This window comes from Aythya marila, assembly GCF_965140915.1.
Source record: "Aythya marila genome assembly, chromosome: 1".
Lineage (NCBI taxonomy): Eukaryota > Metazoa > Chordata > Aves > Anseriformes > Anatidae > Aythya > Aythya marila.
In genome coordinates, this window is record NC_139042.1 from 90707301 (window position 1) to 90727679 (window position 20379).

The window sequence follows — 20379 nt, forward strand, 5'->3', positions numbered from 1 at the left end:
TTGACATTTTACTTCCTTCCCTGAGGAAAACAAATCCCGCTTCCTGGGACATTACCTTCTGCTGCCTCTGTGATTACTGGGGCGAAGAATTTCTCTAGGCCATTTGCCTTATCAGCCTCATCTGTCACCAACTTCCCAGTCCCTGCTCTCAGTGCTCCCTCAGTGCTTTGCATTCTACATTATTTCATGTATTTCCATATTTTTTTTCCTTTTCTTTTTTATTTGTCATGTCAATGTTCATCACATATTCCATTCCTTTTTTTCTATCAATGTGCTTTTTCACATCAGGCTCTGTGATACCTTGCTTCAGTTTTTACTATTTTTATATTAGTGTAGGAGTGCCTATTAAAGAAAGAAAAAAAAAATTATGATACATTTTTCTCACTGTTCCATATATGAACTCCAAGCCAATCAATAAAGAAATATGCTTTTTTGTTTTGTTTTAAAGACGAAAGCTGGAATTAGATGCTAAGGAGATGTGGTACTGCAATTATTTTTCCTGCTCGATACGAATAGCAAGAAGAGACCAGCCAAAGAAGAACAAAGAAGAACATTTACTACGTGTGTTCAGAAGTACTGGAACACAAGGCTAAACCCAGGAAAAAGACAGAGGAGATAAGTGGGTTGAAACTTAAATTTCACAATCCTATTGATGTGCTGCTTGGATGGGACCACTGGAGCCTTCTGCTCACAGCAGGATGTTCTCCAACACTGGATCAGGTCACCTGTGACTCTGCTCAGACCAACCCTGAAAACGCCTGAGGACAAAGCACCCACATCCTCCCTGGGTGACCCATCCAGTGCTGCACCAACCTCCTGTTGAAAGTGTTTTTCCTAATGTCCAGTGTGAACCTTCCAAGCCATCACTTGTAGCTTCTTTTTGAGGGGTGATTTGGCTTCATCATCTTTGTTGTTCCCCTTCAAGTAGTTGTAGGCAGCCTCAGAGTGCCATTTGGCCTCCTCTTCTTCAGTCTAAACAACTTCAGCTTCCCTTGCAGGAAGTAAGCTTTGGGCCTCTCCACATCCCCCTTGAAGTGGAGGGCCCAAAAATGAACACAGTATTCCACGTGTGGTCTCACCAGTGCCGAGTACAGACAAGATAGTTCGTAGCTATCCGTAACTGATGCCCATGCTCCTCGTCAGCTACTTCAGCATATGATTTCCTTTATTTGCAGTGAAAATGGAGGGCTTAAATTCAGTCTGGGGTCCACCATAACCTCCACGCCCTTTCCAGCGGAGCTGCTGGCTATGTATGGGGTTAATCTGCCACAGACACAGAACTTGCTTCTTAAACTGTGTGAGATTTCTCTTGGTGCAATGCTCAACTTCCCCAAGGTTGCCTTTGAATTTAAGCTCTACAATTTAGCGTGTGCCAAACACCTCTCCTAATTAGGTGTCATCCACAGATTTGTTACAGGGCTGCGCTGCAGACATTGAACAATATCCATGCAGCAGCAGTGCCTGAAATGCCCTGCCTGTTACCACCGTGCCAGACAGACATCAAGGAGGCATTGACCACTACTCTCAGAGCCTGGCAGTTCGGGCAGTTTTCAGCCTCCCTGTGAGCCCACTCCACCACGCTGCAGGTCCCACACCCACTGGTGGGCATTCTGTGGGGCAATAAGACTTACAGAAATCATGGCATCATCCTTTCTCCCCTCCTCCCTATAACCAGGCACTTCATCAGAGAAGGCAGGCAGGCTGGTCAAGCAAGATGTGCCCTTGGTAAGTTATCTACTCATCCTTCATGAGCTTGGAAGTTCAGACTACTTCCTGGGCTTCATCTCACCCAGCCTTCAGTACCTTCAGGTGAGCAGGTCATCTTCTGCACTTCCTGAAAAACCATGGGAAAAAGTGGGCGCTTTTAGGTCAGATTCATCTGAGCCACCCTAGATGTCACTTTTAGACCAAGGTAAAATTGCTGCAGAAATGCCCATTTCCTTTCATTAACATAGGCAGACTGGAGTATCTAGCCTGACAATCATACTCAGACAAATTCCACTTCGTGTCCCTACTTTTAGCTCCTATATATTGTGCAGCGCATGGTTTTCTGGTATCTGTAGCTCTGAAAGCCTAGCCAGAGATTGCTGTAACATCATGAAAAGAAAAGAAAACGTGTAGCTCTGGTATTATCAGTTCCAGCATTTGCTCTGCCTTTGCTTTCATTCATATACAAACCAATTAAGCAGTCAAGCATACGTGTAGCTTGCACAAGCATAAGCAGCCTCAAAACAAAGCTCCTACAGGAGCCAGCACACAATTTGCCCATCTGGCACAAGAAGCTTTTAAGTTTGGAAAATAAGTATCATATTTAATGCTATAGAAATATTAAAAATTATATTATTAATATTTTAGAAACAAAATTTCTCCGTATTTTTTGACCTTAATCATACGTTGTTATAGAAGCATTAAGAATATGGAGTTCCTTGCTGCTGTTAAGATTCACTTCTCTTTATTTTCCCAAGTGGTTTCTGAAACAATAGTTGGCAACGCTTGATTTTCGTACATCTCTTTCATGCATCTGTAGGTTTTTCTTACATCAACAGCTTTGTTCAGATGTATTCTGGCTTTTGTTTCTATCTGAGCAGCATCTAACTATCAAAACTGGTTCACTGGAGAGAATTTGAAACCTGAAGATAAAAATTGTCTATTTGGCTGCAGTATGAGTTTGTTGTCTGTTAAACACATAAAAAAAAAAAAAAAAAAAAAAAACAACCTAACTTTAACTTCACAATTTATACTTCAAGAAGTAATATGTGTAATTAAAAATCATACTAGATATATTGGTTGTTAATTCTCTAGGTCCCATGAGTGCACATTTGGACATGTATGTAGATAACCTCTTGGTGAGATGAAATTTCAAAGTGTTAAATAGGAATTGTATGGCTCAATACTCATTAATTTCCTTAGTGGATGCTAACATATTCTATTAAGTATTTTCTAAATATGCAGTGCAGATATGCAGAAAGGTGGATTTTTATTGTTTTTGTTTGTTTGTTTGTTTTGTTTTGTTTTTTAGGTTATATGAGCAATTGATTTTATGGGGTTTTGATAGTGAAGCCAAAAGCCTTCTGTCAAGGATTAGATGTGTTACAGCTCGCAGGTAAGCCTTCTTCTACCAAAGAGGCAGCAAAATACCCTGAGAGTAACTCCTGCCTTCCTTCCTACTAGAGCATTTCCACTGCAAGAAGTGTATTTAACAATGATTTATGGTAAACTTCGAGGAAACAAGACTGCAGTTTTCGTGCCCACTCCCACGAATGCTGAGGTATATCCATGGAACAGAATGGAGAATGGAGAGACCAGGAACAGCTCATGCCAAAATACCTTCTGGTTCGGTGCGTCAGGTACTACTCTGGGAAGCAGGAGAAGTTTCTCTGGAAGAGGTAACTGAATGTGGTCTCTGGTTTCCTTGAGCTCTCTGACCCTGAGCTGTTAGCTGGCAGGCAGTCCAACAGCAGAATTGGCTTGTGGGGTTTATTCCCCAACTTCACAGCAATTTCAGGCAGTGCATTCCCTCTTTCTCACAGATCAGCAACACTATGCCACTATGCACTGTTCTGTACAGCTGTGAAAAAAGAAGAAAGATGGGAAAAACAAAAGCAGGGAGATGAGAACAAGCAGTGAACAGAGATCCTGGGGTCACAGCAGTGAGGGGACAAGGCAAGAGGTGATGGAGGCAGAGCAGCTCCAGCTCCTGAACCTGTGAACTAATCACAAGCGTTAAAATGCATTGGTTTAGCCAGCTGTAAGATGGAGCCAGCTTGGGTCCAGCAAGGTTTCAAGCATGGCACCACTTGTTATAGGATTTGCTCTGCTGTTCCCAGCCTGGTATGTGGGCACAAACGCCCGTATCACATCCCTGCACCACGTTCCTCAGCACACCAGGATAAGAAAACCTGATAGAGCATTCAGGCGGTGCTCTGACAGACCTGATAATCCTTCACAGACCCTCCCCACAATAATCTGGTAAAATTGGCTTCAGGCCTCCCAGGTCCTGGTGAAGGTCAGCTTTCAGTACCAGGAGATCCCCACCCTGCATCAGCCCTGCTTCCTGGTAGGACAAAGACCAAAGCTGATCGTTCCTGTCTCATTTTTGAACTGTAACACAAAAGACAAAGCAGGATGGCATCTACTACTCCTGACCGATTTAGGACTTCAATCCTTCTCCCCTACCACCTGTCCACCCAGTCTTAGAGGTGACCAAAACCCCACGTTTTCTTATGATCTTTCCAAAATGTCATCTGGATCTCATCGTGCTGAGTTTGGGCAAGCTGTATCTTTTTCCACCAGCCCATACGACCTCACACAGGCAGTTGCAAACTACAGAAGTTTGATGCTAAAGTCCTTCTTTCAGATTTGGAACAGTTTTCAAAAGGTTAGGAGGAGGTGTTATCAGTGCTTCTCTGCATTCCTGCATGCTATTATGAAACATTCGCCTGAACAATCATTGAGGCACTAATTGTGAATTATAGGTTTGAATTCTGCCCTTTGTTCTGCATGCATCCTGCCTTTTAAGACCTCCCGACAAATGCCTTGAACCTAGAACACAGCTCTATTATTAACTGCAGTATTTTCATTTTCACTTTGGCTGCTACAACAGAAACAGCCTTCAAGGATTAAACCAAATTCTGGCCCCTTAAAGTTCTGCAATAAAATCACACTGATTTTGGCCAACCAGCCATCTCACTTTAAATTAAAACCTGATGCTGCTTTAACTAAGTGATTTTTTAAAATTGGATTATCCCATTGAGATAATGCAAAATGAATAGATGATTTATCAGCAGGCTCTTCCAGAACTCATTATTCGGTAAACTTTCAACAGATGTTCCCTGCATTACAGAGGGTTACATGGCATGCCTTAGTGAATCATTTTGCTTCGCATTCAATTTTGAAGTGACTGATAACAACTGCTTGAGGGGAAAAAAAAATAAATACACAAGCCTGTAGAAAGCAAAGGTAGACAAACTTACCACTAGGATGGTTTTATCATGAGCTTCACCAAGCAGTATTAGCTATGGCCAGGGATGATAAAGTTGCTTTTCTTGCATCTTTAAATGTAACTTAGCACTCTGCTAGGTTCAAGATGACCACTTTTGTTTTCTTGAAGTTCTTCCATGACACAATGAAAAGCTCAGAAATGCCAGTCCAGCCTTTCATTACTCCACACATTTCTAACGCTCTGCTTCTTAATCATCTGCCTCCTAAAATGGACACTCTGTTTTTCCCCCCAAATGGTCTTCAGAATAAAATTTTCTTCAGTCTTCATTTCACCTTCTTCTGGATCTTCTTAGCCTCCATTATTTTTTGGCAGAGGGGATGACAGTAACTTTGGAGTCATTCCAGAAGACACCTTACCACCAGAAACATCATGCTCCTCTTATGCTCCACTCCGTTTCTGATGCTGTCATTTTTTATTTTTTTTTTTGACTGTAATGTTACAGAGCATTTTGTTGGGTGCAGGGATACACAAGTCCCCACTCTGAGCTCACACAAATAGAAACTCAGGTATTTACAAGAAAAAAAAAAGTTACATATCTTTATTCAGTTGCATAAACTTTGTGTTTATCCAAGTCTGCTGCTCCATCATCTCCTCACCCTGCCAGTTCTGCCTGCAGCTGCAGCACCCCCCAGAGCTAACCAGGATCCAAGGAACAGCTTCAAAGCACTCTGCAAGCCCCCACCCCTATGCCAGCAGCCGTTCCTCAAGTCATTAAGGCATGAATTAAAGCCAATCCTCACACAACCAACCAGTGCTCACCTTCTCAGTTATACCACTGCTCCTTATTTTTCTCTCACACCACATTATGCTTCTTGTTCCAAAGCCTTTGAAAAAAAAAAAAAAAAAAAACCACTAGTAAAATGTATTTTTAGTTCGATCAGTTCTTTATTCATCATCATCGTACTGAGTATCCCAGATAACAGTAACAGGACAGCAGAACAACTTTCCCCTGCAGAAATTGGGCTTGCAGACTGCTATAAAAGTTATTTTAAATTCTACTTTTAACTATGAAGCATATTTCTTGCTCACAGCAGCCCTTTTAGAAACGGCACTACATGATGTTCCCTTGAAGCCCTTTCAGAGAGTAGGCTCCTTTTTAGATGCAACTTTATGGGCTCACGTTATCGAGGTGCTCACTTCACTCCTGGAGACCTTCAGAACATCTGAGTTCACCCGTGTGCATGGGTGACTGGTAGCAGCTGGCTGCAGTAAATCTTATGACATGCCAAAAATCCATTAGCTTCCCCAGCAGAAAAGAACATAGTGGTTACCTTCCCAATATCCTTTAGATGAATACTAAGGAAAAAAAAGCTTTCATACAAAGTTTCATTCAATGTTTTTAATTCCAGATGACCCAACCTCTTCCTTGGCTTCCCATTTCCAATGAACTGCAACAATTGTTCTTACATAGCTTTACAAATTCACCTTTTTAGAAAAACCCAAAACCTTAGGATGATAACATGCAGTATGTTTTCCTTGTTGCCTTTTTTTTTTTTTTTTTAATTCAAGCTTTGATATCCAAAGTTCTAAATGGGTTTTAGCTTGACTAAACCTTTACTTAAACCTGGCAGGCATGCATGATGTGCTTCATGACTTACCCCAGCCAGATGAAGTTCACCAACAACATGTTAGGGCCCCTGAAGTTCACACATGCCCTGATCTAACTATATACTGGGTTATGATGTCAAAGGCCTCTCACGTACAGTCCATCTGACGGAGGTTCATCATGTGTCCTGCTCATCAGGAGTTCACATTCAGCCATGGGATGCTGATGCATCATTCCTGCTGTTCAGGCGTGGGAACGAGAACCCAACAGAACCTGTATGAGGCAGGCTCGGTTTCACATTAACTTACGGGTACAGAATTAAAGCAGGGAAAGGAGGACAGAGCAAACATCCCATTTTCTTAGGTAAAAGGTTCACAAGTTTGAAAAACAGAAAAATGTACAAAGCATGCATTTGGATTCCCAGCTTCTTGAGAATAATTTCGTAAGAAATGACCAAAACCGCCTTCAGAATCAGCTTCAGAATACAGCTTCAGAATCAGCTGTAGATAGACTGGAAAATTATACCTCCACTCTCCTTTAGGATCTGCCTCCTGCTTTGATTTGTCAAAGATAGAGGAAGCAACCACATCCCACAGATGAAGCCTCATTTGCTTTCCCAGACATCAGAGGCAATAGGCACTCTTCCAATGAGCCTACTGAAGCCAAACTGTACCCTAGATTTACCATAGCTGACGCCCTAGATAGAGAAAGCCAAATTAACAGTGAAAGTCAAATTAAGTGACAACTTTTTTTCTTTTTTGAAGTCTAAGTCGAGCAGAACATAGTGGCAATAGAGGTGAACATGGAAGTGAGCATTACCTCATGATTTCCAGCTAAAATGGACTACAAGAGAAGCCTTCGGTCAATCCAAGGTACATCATACTATCACGGCATCAAGCCGTGCAAAGCATGAGCCCTTGCAAAGTGCTCAGGGAGAAGTCTCAGTGCTTCATTTCACCACCTACTGAAGCCTGAGAGGGGCTCCATGGCTCATTGAGTATAAAACAGTAATCCTTGCCACAATTATCTGCGTAGTACAGTTTTATCAATGAATTTATGCATGTCTACACATCTGGGAAAAGTAGCATATACATTCACTTAGCGCACAAACTTGTGTGCACAAATATTTGTACCAGATGCCTGCAGGACATGAAAGTGAGACTTCTTCTCTATGTATACGAGGCCGGAGTCAAAGTCAATTTTCACTTTTAATGAGCTGATGATTCTTTGTTATTTAATACTCTGTAAAAAGGTATTACAGATTTATAGATTATTGCAGTGACTTCTAAAGAACACAGGCAGCCACGAGGCTGAAACTACAGTATCATGTACAGTACATAGTCATTAATACTATCTACTACTGCATGAAGAAAAATACTTTTAAAATTAACAGTATTTACTTGAAAACATAGAAATGGAGCTTCCTTTCTTACAGTATGCTTACATATCTATATTCCAAGAATAACATTTTAAAAATGCTAGATCTTGAAAGGTCATAGATAAAAAGAGTCATGATGAAGATGAACCAGTTTTGCCCAGAAATGTTATAATGAGCACACTGCGTTTTTTCAGCAAATTCTAGTTTTGCCAAGCTTCAAGAGGCAAAAGCCTAAAATGTGAAAGCTTCCAAATTTTCTATCTATTCCACTCGTCTTGCTCTGGAGGGCACGGTGACCCACACTGCTTTCTGACAGTGTGTCACCACAACTGTTCTTTGACATGAATGCCATCAGGAAGAGATGATTCAGGTCCTTACGATGCAAGGCCCAACAAAAAGCCTCCAACAAATCCACTGGAGACCACGATGTTCTGTTTGATAAATTCTGTTGACTGAGAAGAAAAAGAAGATGTGTAAAGAACTGAGTCAATCGTGCCTGACTATAACATTTATTACTCTTACCACAATTGCCTGGAAACAAGCATACTGGAATTGGGGAGGTGGTAGTAATCCATCTGAAAACCAACAAAGTTGGGTGCCAACTGCTGGCACCAACGGAGTGAAACCCATCTCTCTACTGTCTTTAATAATGGGTTTGCAAAACAGCCAGCATTTTGAGTCAAAATTCAGAGGAACTGTCATAGTAATTCCATGCCAATACCACTTTCTTGGATTAAAACCAATGTACAACTTTTGTATATAATATTTCATGAAATATTATCACTGAGTATAATACGTATCTAACATGCTATTTCATAAATCCTTTACTTTGAAAACTTGAAATTAGCTATTGGGACACAATTAGTAAAAGGTAATTGGAAATAAGGAAAACAAAAAACTTCCTGTCCCATCCATTTCTGCAGCAGAATGGAAGAAAACCCTCTCTCTTGGCTTTCCACTTTAAATTCACATTAAAAGGTAAGGCGATTTTTAGCAACTTAACTATAATTCCATCAGGTTAAGTATAAGATGTCAGAACTCTTTATTACAAAGCACCAGTGTGGCTGCTGTAACACTGTTAGTCTGCAGTACATTCCCAGTCAGGATTCACAGTTGCACAGAAACTTATAGGGCCTACATAACATTTTAAAAGTGTGTTAAAACATGCCAAACATGCCTTTTTTCAAAAGATAAAATGATAAAAAAGGTCTTCAAATGTCAGAACAAAATGGCCTCTGACACTCTGATCAGTATGAGTCTTTTTAACACAGCACGTAACAGCGGCTGTAGACATATTTTTCATGTGTAAAAATTAGATTTAAAAAATACACATATCTAGTTACAAAGTGGTTATTGCTTTTCTCCAGAAAGAGAGGTTTATCTTTCCTAATCAAGTAATATTGTGATCAGCAGACTAACCTTTTTGGGTCTTTGAGCTACCGTGTTTTAACCACACCCCCTCCTCTTTTTTTTTTTTTTTTTTTTTTTTTTTTAACCAAGCCATCAGCACATCAGCTCTCTTGCTAGCCAAGAGGGTGCACAGACCAACTAGCAAAGCCCATGGCAGTCCCTAGGCCACATCAAAGTTGATGCTTTTCCAACAACAAAAGCCCATGTGTGATCCTGCAAGAGTGAGCAAAACACCAAGTTAAATAACTTAATAACTGATAACTTTTAATAAAGCATACAGCCAGGCTATTTCTGATGCCTACCCATTCTAATCAGACTCACGGTTCAGCTTTGCACGACGTTTCCAACTAAGCACTACGTAAGGTGGAAAGCAAGAAAAGGTGGCTGGTAGAGAAGTTTATCTGCTTAGACTTACCTCTTCGATTAGAGTATTGATTTCAGGTGCTGCCTTATTTGCACGCTTTTTTAACTGTTTTTTTGCTTTGTTTACATCTTTTTCAACTCTCTTCCAATCAACTTGTACGTATCCACTATGACTAGCAATCTAGGAAAATAAAGTAAATTTAGTACAGTTGAAGTTAACATTTTATGAGTCAAAGTGCAATATACTAGTGCCTACAAATTATCTTTTGTTTAAATGTTGTTTCTATGTATTACAGACAGAGGAAAAAAGACATTGCTCCAATTACAACACTTACTCTGTGTCAAACACTGTATTTTCCCTGCAGTAACACCGATGTGAAATAGAACAATGAATTGCAAAGTTCAGTAGGCTCTTGGTAATTTTACCACTTTTCTATTGCTTAGTTATAAAAGTTTTAAAACATTTTTTTTCCTTCAGAATTGACTGTAACTAATTGCAAGGGAAGAAAAGTACATTCACAGAATAACAATGAAAAAACTGTTCCATTTTAGCTTCTTTCAAAATTGTGGAATTCTGATTTGTGACTGGGCATTTGGGGCTAATAAGAATCATCCTCGGAAATACCAAAAACTTTCATTCTATTTTATATCATTTAAACTATCCAACAAGAAGTATATGAAAACAGAATTCTCACAGCTTCTAGAAAAACCCAGTAAGTAGAAAAATAACATGGCTCACATACAGCACAAGTACTGGGACGTATGCAAAATATTTTGGGTGACTGTTCCTACCAATTTCCACTCAAACTCACAAAATTAATTATCATTCATGAGATTGTTAGCACATTTAACCATCATCCCAATCCTTTCCCTTATTTCTCTAACTCAGATTTGATCCTGGAAAAAGGACGTTCATTTACTCAACAACATTGACAGCCCCACCAACTCACAAAAGAAATGCATATTTAAATGTTTGTAAGATAACATACTAAAAAAAAAGTAATTACTGTATACCCCAGATAATAATTAAGGGAAAAAAACTCAGTCATAAAAAGAAGAAAATCAGAACTAAGGATTCCTGCTCATTTTAACTGCTATGACAAATATAGACAACTAGCTTTAAATGATTTATACCAAAACAAAAATGTTTGTGAAGAGTGAGATTTCTCAGATCCTTCTTAAAGTTGTGTTTGCCAATTTCACATAACTTACGTAAGTGCTTTCTACACAAATGGTATAACTTGTAAATAAAACTCACAGATAACAAAGTTCTGTGGAGTAGATATTTAAACACAGGATTTATTAGGTTTGGGATACAATAAATCCATTGACCTTGCCTGTCTAATGTAAACCATTTATGCAGACAGGTGCTGGTGTTAGGCAGGGATAAGTAATTAAGGACTGCCTGTACACTGTGAAGACATAAAACAACTTTTAAACTGTACTGGTTGCACATCCAGTCTCTGGATGACACACCAAGAGAAAAACCAATTAGGCGTTGGGCTAAGTTTCATTTTACGGAGTTAACATTACCACAAGAATTTCAAAGAGGCCTTAGTGTTGAACTGGTGCCTTCTGACTCACAAACCTAAAAACTAAGTGTGGATTTAATATATTAAGTCCAACACAAGATTAGAAATACAACTTTTAGGGAAGCAAACACATTAATAAAATATAAAATGGACTTTAAGAGAAACAAGATTAAGACTAGTTCAATTAGCTCAGTTATCCTGACAGTACAGGCATGAGGCAGAAGTTTTCAATTAAGCTGTTTTTAATTAAGCTCCTAACCATAGAAGCTATACATTTCTCCCTGAACTTAGTAGCAGAGCTCTTAAGTTCTGCTTTCAAATTTTAGTATACAGCTATGAAATAAATAATAGACAATGTTTAGAATATGAAATGTATAATGGCGCAAAAAGATATCTTGTACTTCACTGCAGTGATAGTCAGAGCTTGTGTCATATCTGCTTTGGCTGCAGTCCTACAAAATATATTGTCTAACCACAGAAAAAAATCCCACCGAAGTCTTATGCTGGTGAGACAGACTTCAATTTTTAAACCCTAATTAAGCTTAAAAAAAATATCTTAACTATTAGTTTATGGTCAATGTTCCTATAGTAAATTTATATAAATACAAATTCTGGAAGTTCAGTAGCATTTTTAAAGCCAGTCCCTATGATAATGGAGATAAAACATTAATATTCCATTATCAATTATATCCATTATATATATTATATATATTAATATAATTATATATATTAATATAATTATATGTAATATGAATATTAATGTCAGATATTTGTTCAAGATCTTCCAAATCTATTAAAAAAACGTTTTCTAAAAACGCAATTAAAAAATACATTAATGCATGATTAATAAAAATGCTTCCTTCCTTCTTTACACTAACCAAAATGAGAAGGGAACCTAAAGAGAAGGCCTCATTTTGGGGGTGCTATTGGATAGGCACACAAGCACTTTGTTATTATGAAGCACCATTAAGGGTAATGAGCAAACGATGCACAAGAGCAAAAAAAAAATGCTGTCCCATCTTCCTGCATGCAAGATGGCAGTTGTAATTTCCTCAAAACCAGGATTTCTCTCCTACTGAAAAAGGCCTAACCAAGCCCAGAAACTGCACAGAAGCTCCCCATACTCAGCATACAGAAGCTATGTGAAGTTCTTGGTGTTTCCTGGTATTTACCTAGGCAGCAACCCTCTCTGCTCCTGACCAAGACAGACCTGACAAGGCTCTAACTTCAATATACAGAGATAAGGAGGGACTGAGAAATGATACAGTATTTTTTTTGTAAGAGCTGAGCTCCAGAGGCTGTATCTTCAGCCACCATCTACTGGCACAGCTCCCCTGTGACCATAAAACTCCTCCAGTTTACAAAAGCAGAAGAACGATGCCCCTCCACTTCATGTAAACACCTGCCAGAAGCAGGGCATTTCTTTATAAGGCAAACTTCCAGATACTGTTTGCTTTGGCTCTTCCACTGAATAGTCCCTCTAAATCTGCACGAATCATCTGTCAAGTGAGGTACCCAGCGCAAAACCAAATGCGACTCTCCCTCTGAACAAGTCCCTGCCCCAGAAGCGTGCTGCTCTCCCACCGCTCCGCTGAGATCCCACAGCATCAGCGTGGCACTACCAGACCCCTGCACAACACACAGCTGAGGCTGTCTTAGGGTTTGTCTTGCTTCTTACATCGCTTTCTAAGCTCTTTCTCAAGGCAGAAGGTATTTTAATGAGGAGTTGAATTGAATCTATCAATGGCATGTTAATGGAACGAGGCAAAATTTATTACTGAAAGCACAAATAACTACACAAATACACCATTTTATGATTAAATAGTAGTCAACACAAAATGGAAAAAGCCACAATTTATATGTTGACTGCAGAGCAAGAAGTAATGAGACCATTACTAAGGATACAGGAATTTAAAAACACTGAGAACAAGCACTCATTAAGAACAATTGTTTTAAGTAACTTATTACAGCAGAACCACACCAAGTTCACACTTCCCTGCTCTTCAGGATCTCACTAAGCTGTGCGCTATGTAACCTGTAAGTTTGACAAGGGAAATCCCTTAAGCTGATACCCGATAGGAGAAATTAATTGTATTTTTCTTGGTATAGGGCATGGGTATTGATCATATACCAGCATACTTGAAGAATCACAACTCCTTCAATAGAAAATTGATCAAGTTAAGCTGTTGAAATATCCAGCACAGAGATGTGAGAACAGGTCTTAATTCTGAAGAACAATGCAGATTCCTTCATGTCATTTTTATTCTTCTCAGGCTACTTTTTATTTAATCTGCATTAAGACTGACATATTTATAGATCATTTACAGTAATTTGAAAGATCTTTTTACTTCTTGTATGAACTGACACTCCAAAATGTATTGCTTTCTGTTTCCTACTAGATTTCTTCAGATGAAGTCGTCATATGCTATAGAAATAATGCACTTTTTAAATTCCAGGACTGAAGTGTTTCAGTGAATGGGCTTTATCCAAGAACCTCGCCTTCTGTAGTTCTTTTTCTTGTTTGAGCAGGTAATTACAACATCAATATTGCAATCAGGAGCTGGAATTAAATCTGCAATTTCAGAAAAATTTGCAGATAAAAAGGAATTTTTTAGTCACGTGCTGAAATGTTCCTCTGCCCACACAGGGGAAGCGTTGAACATATATTCATAAGGAAATTAAAAACATAATGTGTGATCTTTAAATGAAAAATTTAAAGACTACAGAAATTTAATTACACTATAGAATTTATGACTCAGCTTTAAAAATGCAAAGCATTTTGAATTAAAATGAAAGACCAAGGCATCTACTTTATTCCCTTCCAAGAGAATCTGATCTTTCTTAATTACCAATATAGACAACTCAGTCAAAATATGCAACTTGTTTTTCTTCTTAGATAATATTCCTTTTCAAATACACTCTAAATGAGATCAACTAAGAAATCAGACACACTATCACATGGCAAACTGATTTTACACATAGGAAAGCTCCCCAAACTTCATAGCTCAACAAGCAAAAATACTTGCATAAGTAACATGTTTTTATGCAAGCTCTACTCTTCACTATTTATAGGTTTTAGTTTTAAATTTTTAGCTTTGTGGTAAGAAGCACTAATGGGGACTTGCAGGCAACTTTCTGCCTACTGCCCCTGGATTCCAGGCCTCCGTTTGGCAGGCTCAACAGCCAAATTTGGATAAAAATTGTCATTTAGTGAATTAAGACCAACACTACTCTAAATGAGAAGAGATTTTGGTCATGCTTAACTTAACTTTGGTCTGGTTAACTTAAAGACAAGTAGTTTAAAGATCCACTATATATATCTCTTTACATTATACTAAAGATTTCAGTGTTCCCTCATCATCCAGAAATACACACTGTGGGCTAAAGAACTGCAGTGTTCTCAATTTGATTCATTTGGTGGCTTTGCACATTTTGCCAAAAATTTACATCTGGATGATTCTAAACCTTTTCTGATTCAATACATTTGTAAAATCCATCCCAAAGTTTAGCTACAAACCCAATAACCAGTGCTTTCCAGAAGATTTGAAGAGGTCAGCAATGCACCATGGTGAAGTGGAACAAATAATAATGCTATAAAGCTTCATATGAAAAATATTTCATTTTGACTATTTACATTGTTGTTGCTTGCCTTTGAGTAATTCGGAGTAAAGTAGGTGTTATACTTGTTGAAAACAAGTTAAACCAAATAGTTTTGGAAAACCTACATTCTCACATGTAACTGAACTACAGTGCTTATGTTTAACAACGGCCTTGGAGGCTTAAAAAAAAAACAAAAACAAAAAACAAAAAACAGTGGAGAGGATGATGGTTTCTCCCCCAGAAACCATCCAGGGCCATGTCGGCAATAATAAAAAGAAACTATCTTCATCCCTGTCTCAAAAAAGAAAAAAAAAAAAAAAAACACAGCCAGCGTATTATTTGAATGAACCTAAACGGCCACCAGTCTATTTCCTCTAGAGTAATTTGAAGAAAAGAAAAAAAAATAAAATAGACAAGCTTACAGATGTTAAGACATGGGAAACACTAGCCAAGTAATTTTAATTCGTTTACATCTCAGAAGGATATGTGAAATTCTCCTTTGCTTAAAGCCTTTTAATTTATTTGAAGACGTTTTGGAAATCTGTCCTCCCCTAACACAATACCTGATGAAAAATTTAAATAGCCATGCTAGATAACACCATTACATTTTTTTTTTTAGACTTGAAATCTGGTTGAACAGAGGAATGCAATGAAGCCATCAGAAGTCAGGAGAGCTTCAGAGGTTCAACAGATATAACTAGCAAAGACAGCATGGGGAGAAACGGGAAATGAGTGGCTTCATAATTGGACCAAAGCATGTCTTCCAAGCAACTGCCAAAGCAGCCCATTTTTTTCAAAGCACTGATAAAAATTCTCAAACCTATTTAAAATAAACACAGCTTTAAATACCCTGATCTCTCTAATAAGTTTACTTGTAGTTCCTCTAAGCTGGCAATATGTATCACACACAGCATCTCAGTTTCTGCACAAAGGTTTCTTTTGGCTTATCACAACTATTTCACAGGATAAAGAATAGATTCCAATTTAGGACTGTTATTTTAGAGCTGTCTCTTTTACACGCAATATTCCACCTGAAATTAAGTTTCGGATTGATAACGCTAAAAAGATGAAGTAGATAAGAAGCCTTCCTAATTAAATTTTTAACCCAGCAGCTGAATTTTGCCTACAGTTTAAGTAAATAACATTTGCCAACTTATAAAGCATGAAATTCTACATACTTGAAGCAGAAGAAAGCCACCACCTACTGCAGTTGCTGCAAGCTTTCCGACTTTCTGGAACAAAAATCCCGCACACCTTAGGAGAACAAAACAAAAAACCCAGTCCAATGAAGTTGTCTGCTCAACAATGCCACACTCCAAAATTCCTGACTACAACTATTACGTTGTTCATTTAACAAAAGCAAACGTATCATTTCACATTTCTTAAATCTTTAGATCAGAATATTTAACACAAACAACAGTTAATGGATAACGTCTAACACAAAACAACACGAGCAACGGCTGCTAGTTGATGACTGATGGCCCCTTTTAAGCAAGCTTCAGCTCTGCGGGCTCTGTCTATACATAAAAGCTGCATGCTGCTATTCAATGCAGCACTTTTAACGAAGCACAGGAGAGCGATACGAAAGTGCCATTAGAACTATTCCCAGATGGAAGGTTAATATATTACACTACCATTGATATTAGCTACATGACCTATAACTTAACTCTCAGGCAAAAACAAGTTACATCCCTACAGCAAGTGCTAAAAGCTGGAGGGGAGAGGAGGACGAGGCAGGGAAGGGCACTCCTCTGGGACACGGCCTTGGCCTGTTTTTAGGGGACCAATGCAACCAGTGATTTAGGATCTTGGTCACAGTCTCCAAACGCTCCCACATCAAACACAGAACCACATGGATATCAGCATCACAGAACAACTGTGGCAGGAGGTCGTCTGGCCCAGACCATGCCCAGAACTGCACCATCGGACCTGAGTGCAATTGGGGTGCTCAGGGCCCTGCTGGGGTGGGCGCAGGACGCTTCCCAGGCTGATGGTCCCAAAAATTTTCTTTGGACTCCTCCTCTGGAACTTAACCTGCCCCCTCACAGCCCAATGCACGTGTGTTGTTTTTTTTTTTTCCCCTTGCATATGGGGGGTGAATTCCTATTGATATGCACGAATACACACACACACACGTATGTACATAGACACAGACACTGCAATACAGTTCCTACATCCTTCATAAGCCACTTCTTGGATGCCAGACCCCATTCACTATTCCCTACAGGTTTCTGAGTTGGTCTATTCACACCTAATGTCTAAAAGCTATTTTAAAGCTACAAAAGCAAATCAAAAATCAGATTGAAAGTTAAGGCTACACCCCCCAAAGCTGTACTAAGCCTGTAAATAACAATTTCATTTTTAGTCTCTTCCACGTTCCAAATCTTCTACAATTTCATTTTAAAAGTTCCTACACTACTATAACATTGCTTTTCACTGAAATTATTATTATTTTTTTTTAGAACACTGGAATAAACAAGGACTAGTCAAATACCTTGACACAGCTGCCCAGTTTGTGACCACACTTTCCAATTTCTACCTATCACCACAGCATGGTTAGGCTAAAACAATTTATGGTATCTGCTCTCGTGTTAACTGTAGAGAGACTGTTAATCTGTTCAAAATGGCTCCAGTTTAATTTAGAGAAACGAAGACGTCTCTATAAAATGGGGCTCTTAAAGATACATTCTGTCACACATTCATTTCTTAATTTCTTTTACCTATAAAAGGCATCTTAGCTATAATATCATAACTAGACCTCCAAATCCCCACTAGTAAGTTAATCTGATTTTCCATAGAAACAAAAATGACATGCAGTAATTTTCCATTTACTCCTTAGACTTTCAGAGTTCTGACATTTATTTCTTCAACTTCTTTTTGCAGTAACTGGTATGGGTTCCTTTAGGTATCTGGTACATTTTACCAATATTACAAAATGACTTTAGGATGATGAGTCAGAGCAACGAGTTAAGAAATTGCTCACGCATGTATAATTTTCATCAACGATAAAGGAAACCCTATTAGAGAAAATAAACGTATCTGGTTCATGTAGCCTGGAAAAAGATCTAAGAACAGTAGAAGGTCTAGCGCAGTTATGAAAGCGACGTTCTCTCACCAGCCAGTCACTCCGCCCATCACAATCTGTGTGGCCACGGAATATTTTTCTACAATTGGTCCCGAATTGCGGCCAAACACACGATTCCACCAATGGTGACGCCTTGCATATTCTGTCAGATCCAGCACTTCATAGGAATCATCATCGCTTTCACGTTCTTAAAAAGAGCAAAGAAGAAAGAAAGTTATTTTCTGTTATGCAGTAAGCTAACAACCTATCAGAAACATCCACTATCAAAACCCCAAGCATTAGCAGAACTGTATTTGGCATTACCTGGCTAATACAATGGCTTATGATGTCATTTATGGGCTACCTATGGTCCAGAGGTTCACAGAACAAAGGACTTTGTGATTTTATGCCACAATCTTCAAGAAAAGACTACAGGAAATCCACACGTGGCACAGAAAAGCTGAACAGGAATCTCCTCTCTGTTCAAGTAGAGGAACTAAAAGGCCTTGGAGCTAGCATGCATCTGGTTTAACACAATAAAAAAAATAAAAAAGAAAAGAAAAAAAAGAAAAAATGAAGTCTTCTCTGCCCCTCTCTGAGATGGGCTCTGGTTAACCTTTAGAGCAGCTTGCTGCAGGATGCTGAAGCTACCAAAAGCTGATGTGGACTCCAAATCACAACAGGGAAAAAAAAAGTAAAGGAACAACAACAAAAATCCACCACAGGCTATCAGGAGGTCCAGAGCAGAAAATCCTCAGAAACATTCTGAGAAAGCATCGCTGCTTGCTTACCGTGTTATTCTTTCCTAGCTCACCCTGCAGCCGATGGCTTTCAGACACGAGATGCTGGGTTTTCATCTGACATCGCGCGATTGCTTTTATGATCTTCAGCAACGTGAAACGCACCTGACTTAAGAGAAAGCCGATGCTTCTCTTTTAAGAATCCCTGGCTTTGTATTTTCTTCAGAGGGCAGGACATTAGGTTAAGGCAAGAACAGCCACGTCTGTTCCCATTCCACCACAGACAAAATAGATGAAGCCGGGACTTCAATTAAGTTCCATAATTTCAGCACAATTCTCTCAACGCTTTCAAACTGGGCCTTCTCCTACAACTCCAAATTAGGCATCCTGAATACCTAAATACCATCCTAAATACCACTTATCCTCAAACATCAAAGGAAAAGGTGGCCTACTTTCAAAAAGGAGCATTTTATAAGCACACCATATTTCAGTATACACACACGGAGAGTTAAAGTCCACTTCTGTTTAATATATTTAGGGAGAGGTGTAAGATCAGCAGGGCTGCGGGGTCACTGCAGAGGAGAAAAGTTTCGTTATTGCCTACAATTGTAAGGAGTTGTGATGTAAATGTTCTGTTCGTGTTCATAACGTTGTGGGTTTTTTTTAACCTCTTATTACGAGTGTGAGTGAAAGGCTAAAAAATAGATAGAATATGAAGAGAAAATAGAGAAAATAGTTAAGTAGGATGATTTCTTTCCCTTTATTATCACTTAGGTGATAGTAAATAACAAGGCCCATCGTGATAAAGAGTCGCAGGTGAATGTTCTCTTTAACTTTGAGGCATCAAAAACAGTTTATCTTGTTTAAAAAGGGAACAAAGTACTCTCAGTCACAGCCTGTCAGTTGTGTTAAGTTGTAATTTATTTTAGGATCAGAGGCACATCACAGCTCGCACACACGATGCGTTGCGCGGCCAATAACAACATTTTAGCGCTTATTTTTGATAAAACAACCAAACGAACGCCCTTCCTCGGGCGACAACGCTTTATTTTACACCCACCCGTGCCTACCCAAACCTCCACCGCGGCGTTTTTGGGGTGTATTATTTGCCGAGCCCCGCTGCCGCCCGCCCGCCCGCCCCACGCGGCCGCGGACTGACCTGAGGCGCGGCGGGACCTCCGCGCCGCCATCTTGGCTGCGGGTCACCACCGAGACGGGGCCGGGGCCGGGGCCGCTCTGCGCTGCCGGCGGCCGCCCCTCTCTATGGTCCGCCCGCCGCGCCCCGCCCCGCCCCCTCTCCGCGGAGTGACGTCACGGGCCGCCGAGGCGGCTCGGGCTCCCGGAGGATTGTGGGGGGTGTAGTTCCTGGGGAGGGCCGCCATTTTGGGGGGTAGCCCCGCTGTAATGTGGGGCTTGGTTTTTCGGCAATCCGCACCCTGCCTCTCATCCCACATTTTAAAGGTCGGGAGAGGGCTCAGAGCCGTGGTACAGAGCCCGATGATCCCCCCCCAAGGCGGGAGACATCAAGCAGCACGGCGCAGATGGAGGCCTGGGTGCCGTGCCCAGTCACCGTGTGGCCAAAATGGTGCCACCCCCATGGCAGTGCCTCCTTCTGCTCCTTGTTACCCGCTGCTTGGGCAAGGTCCCCGTGGTGTGGCAGCATGGCAGAGCCCCTCCTGCGTGCGCCGCTTTGTCTGATAAATAACAGACATGTTATTTAATGTGACAGACCAAAACCCCAGCT

At 39.9% G+C, this 20379-nt stretch overlaps 1 protein-coding gene across 2 annotated transcripts; it reads right to left on the bottom strand.

The window, feature by feature from the left end:
* Nucleotides 1-5657: 5657 nt before the first annotated feature.
* On the bottom strand, nucleotides 5658-19902 carry FUNDC1 (FUN14 domain containing 1). 2 transcript variants are annotated; one of them, XM_082778034.1, is made up of 5 exons: nucleotides 19795-19902; nucleotides 17947-18103; nucleotides 16010-16085; nucleotides 9752-9880; nucleotides 5658-8378 (listed from the first exon to the last, which is right to left on the bottom strand). In XM_082778034.1, exons 1-5 carry the CDS (start codon nucleotides 19823-19825, stop codon nucleotides 8301-8303), a joined length of 471 nt encoding a protein of 156 aa, XP_082634160.1. In that variant the 5' UTR covers nucleotides 19826-19902; the 3' UTR covers nucleotides 5658-8300. The 2 variants fall into 2 exon arrangements, with proteins under 2 accessions (XP_082634160.1, XP_082634159.1); XM_082778033.1 differs by lacking the exon at nucleotides 19795-19902 and adding an exon at nucleotides 18801-19217.
* Between the last annotated feature and the right edge of the window lie 477 nt (nucleotides 19903-20379).

Excerpts from the sequence above, each read along its gene's own strand:
- FUNDC1 (XM_082778033.1), bottom strand. The coding sequence starts at position 18,873 with ATGTCCTGCCCTCTGAAGAAAATACAAAGCCAGGGATTCTTAAAAGAG. Across the intron at positions 18,104-18,800 it reads TCGGCTTTCTCTTAAGTCAG|AACGTGAAAGCGATGATGAT; the intron begins GTGCGTTTCACG and ends GCTCTTTTTAAG. Across the intron at positions 9,881-16,009 it reads GTGGCTTTCTTCTGCTTCAA|ATTGCTAGTCATAGTGGATA; the intron begins GTATGTAGAATT and ends TTATTTTCCTAG.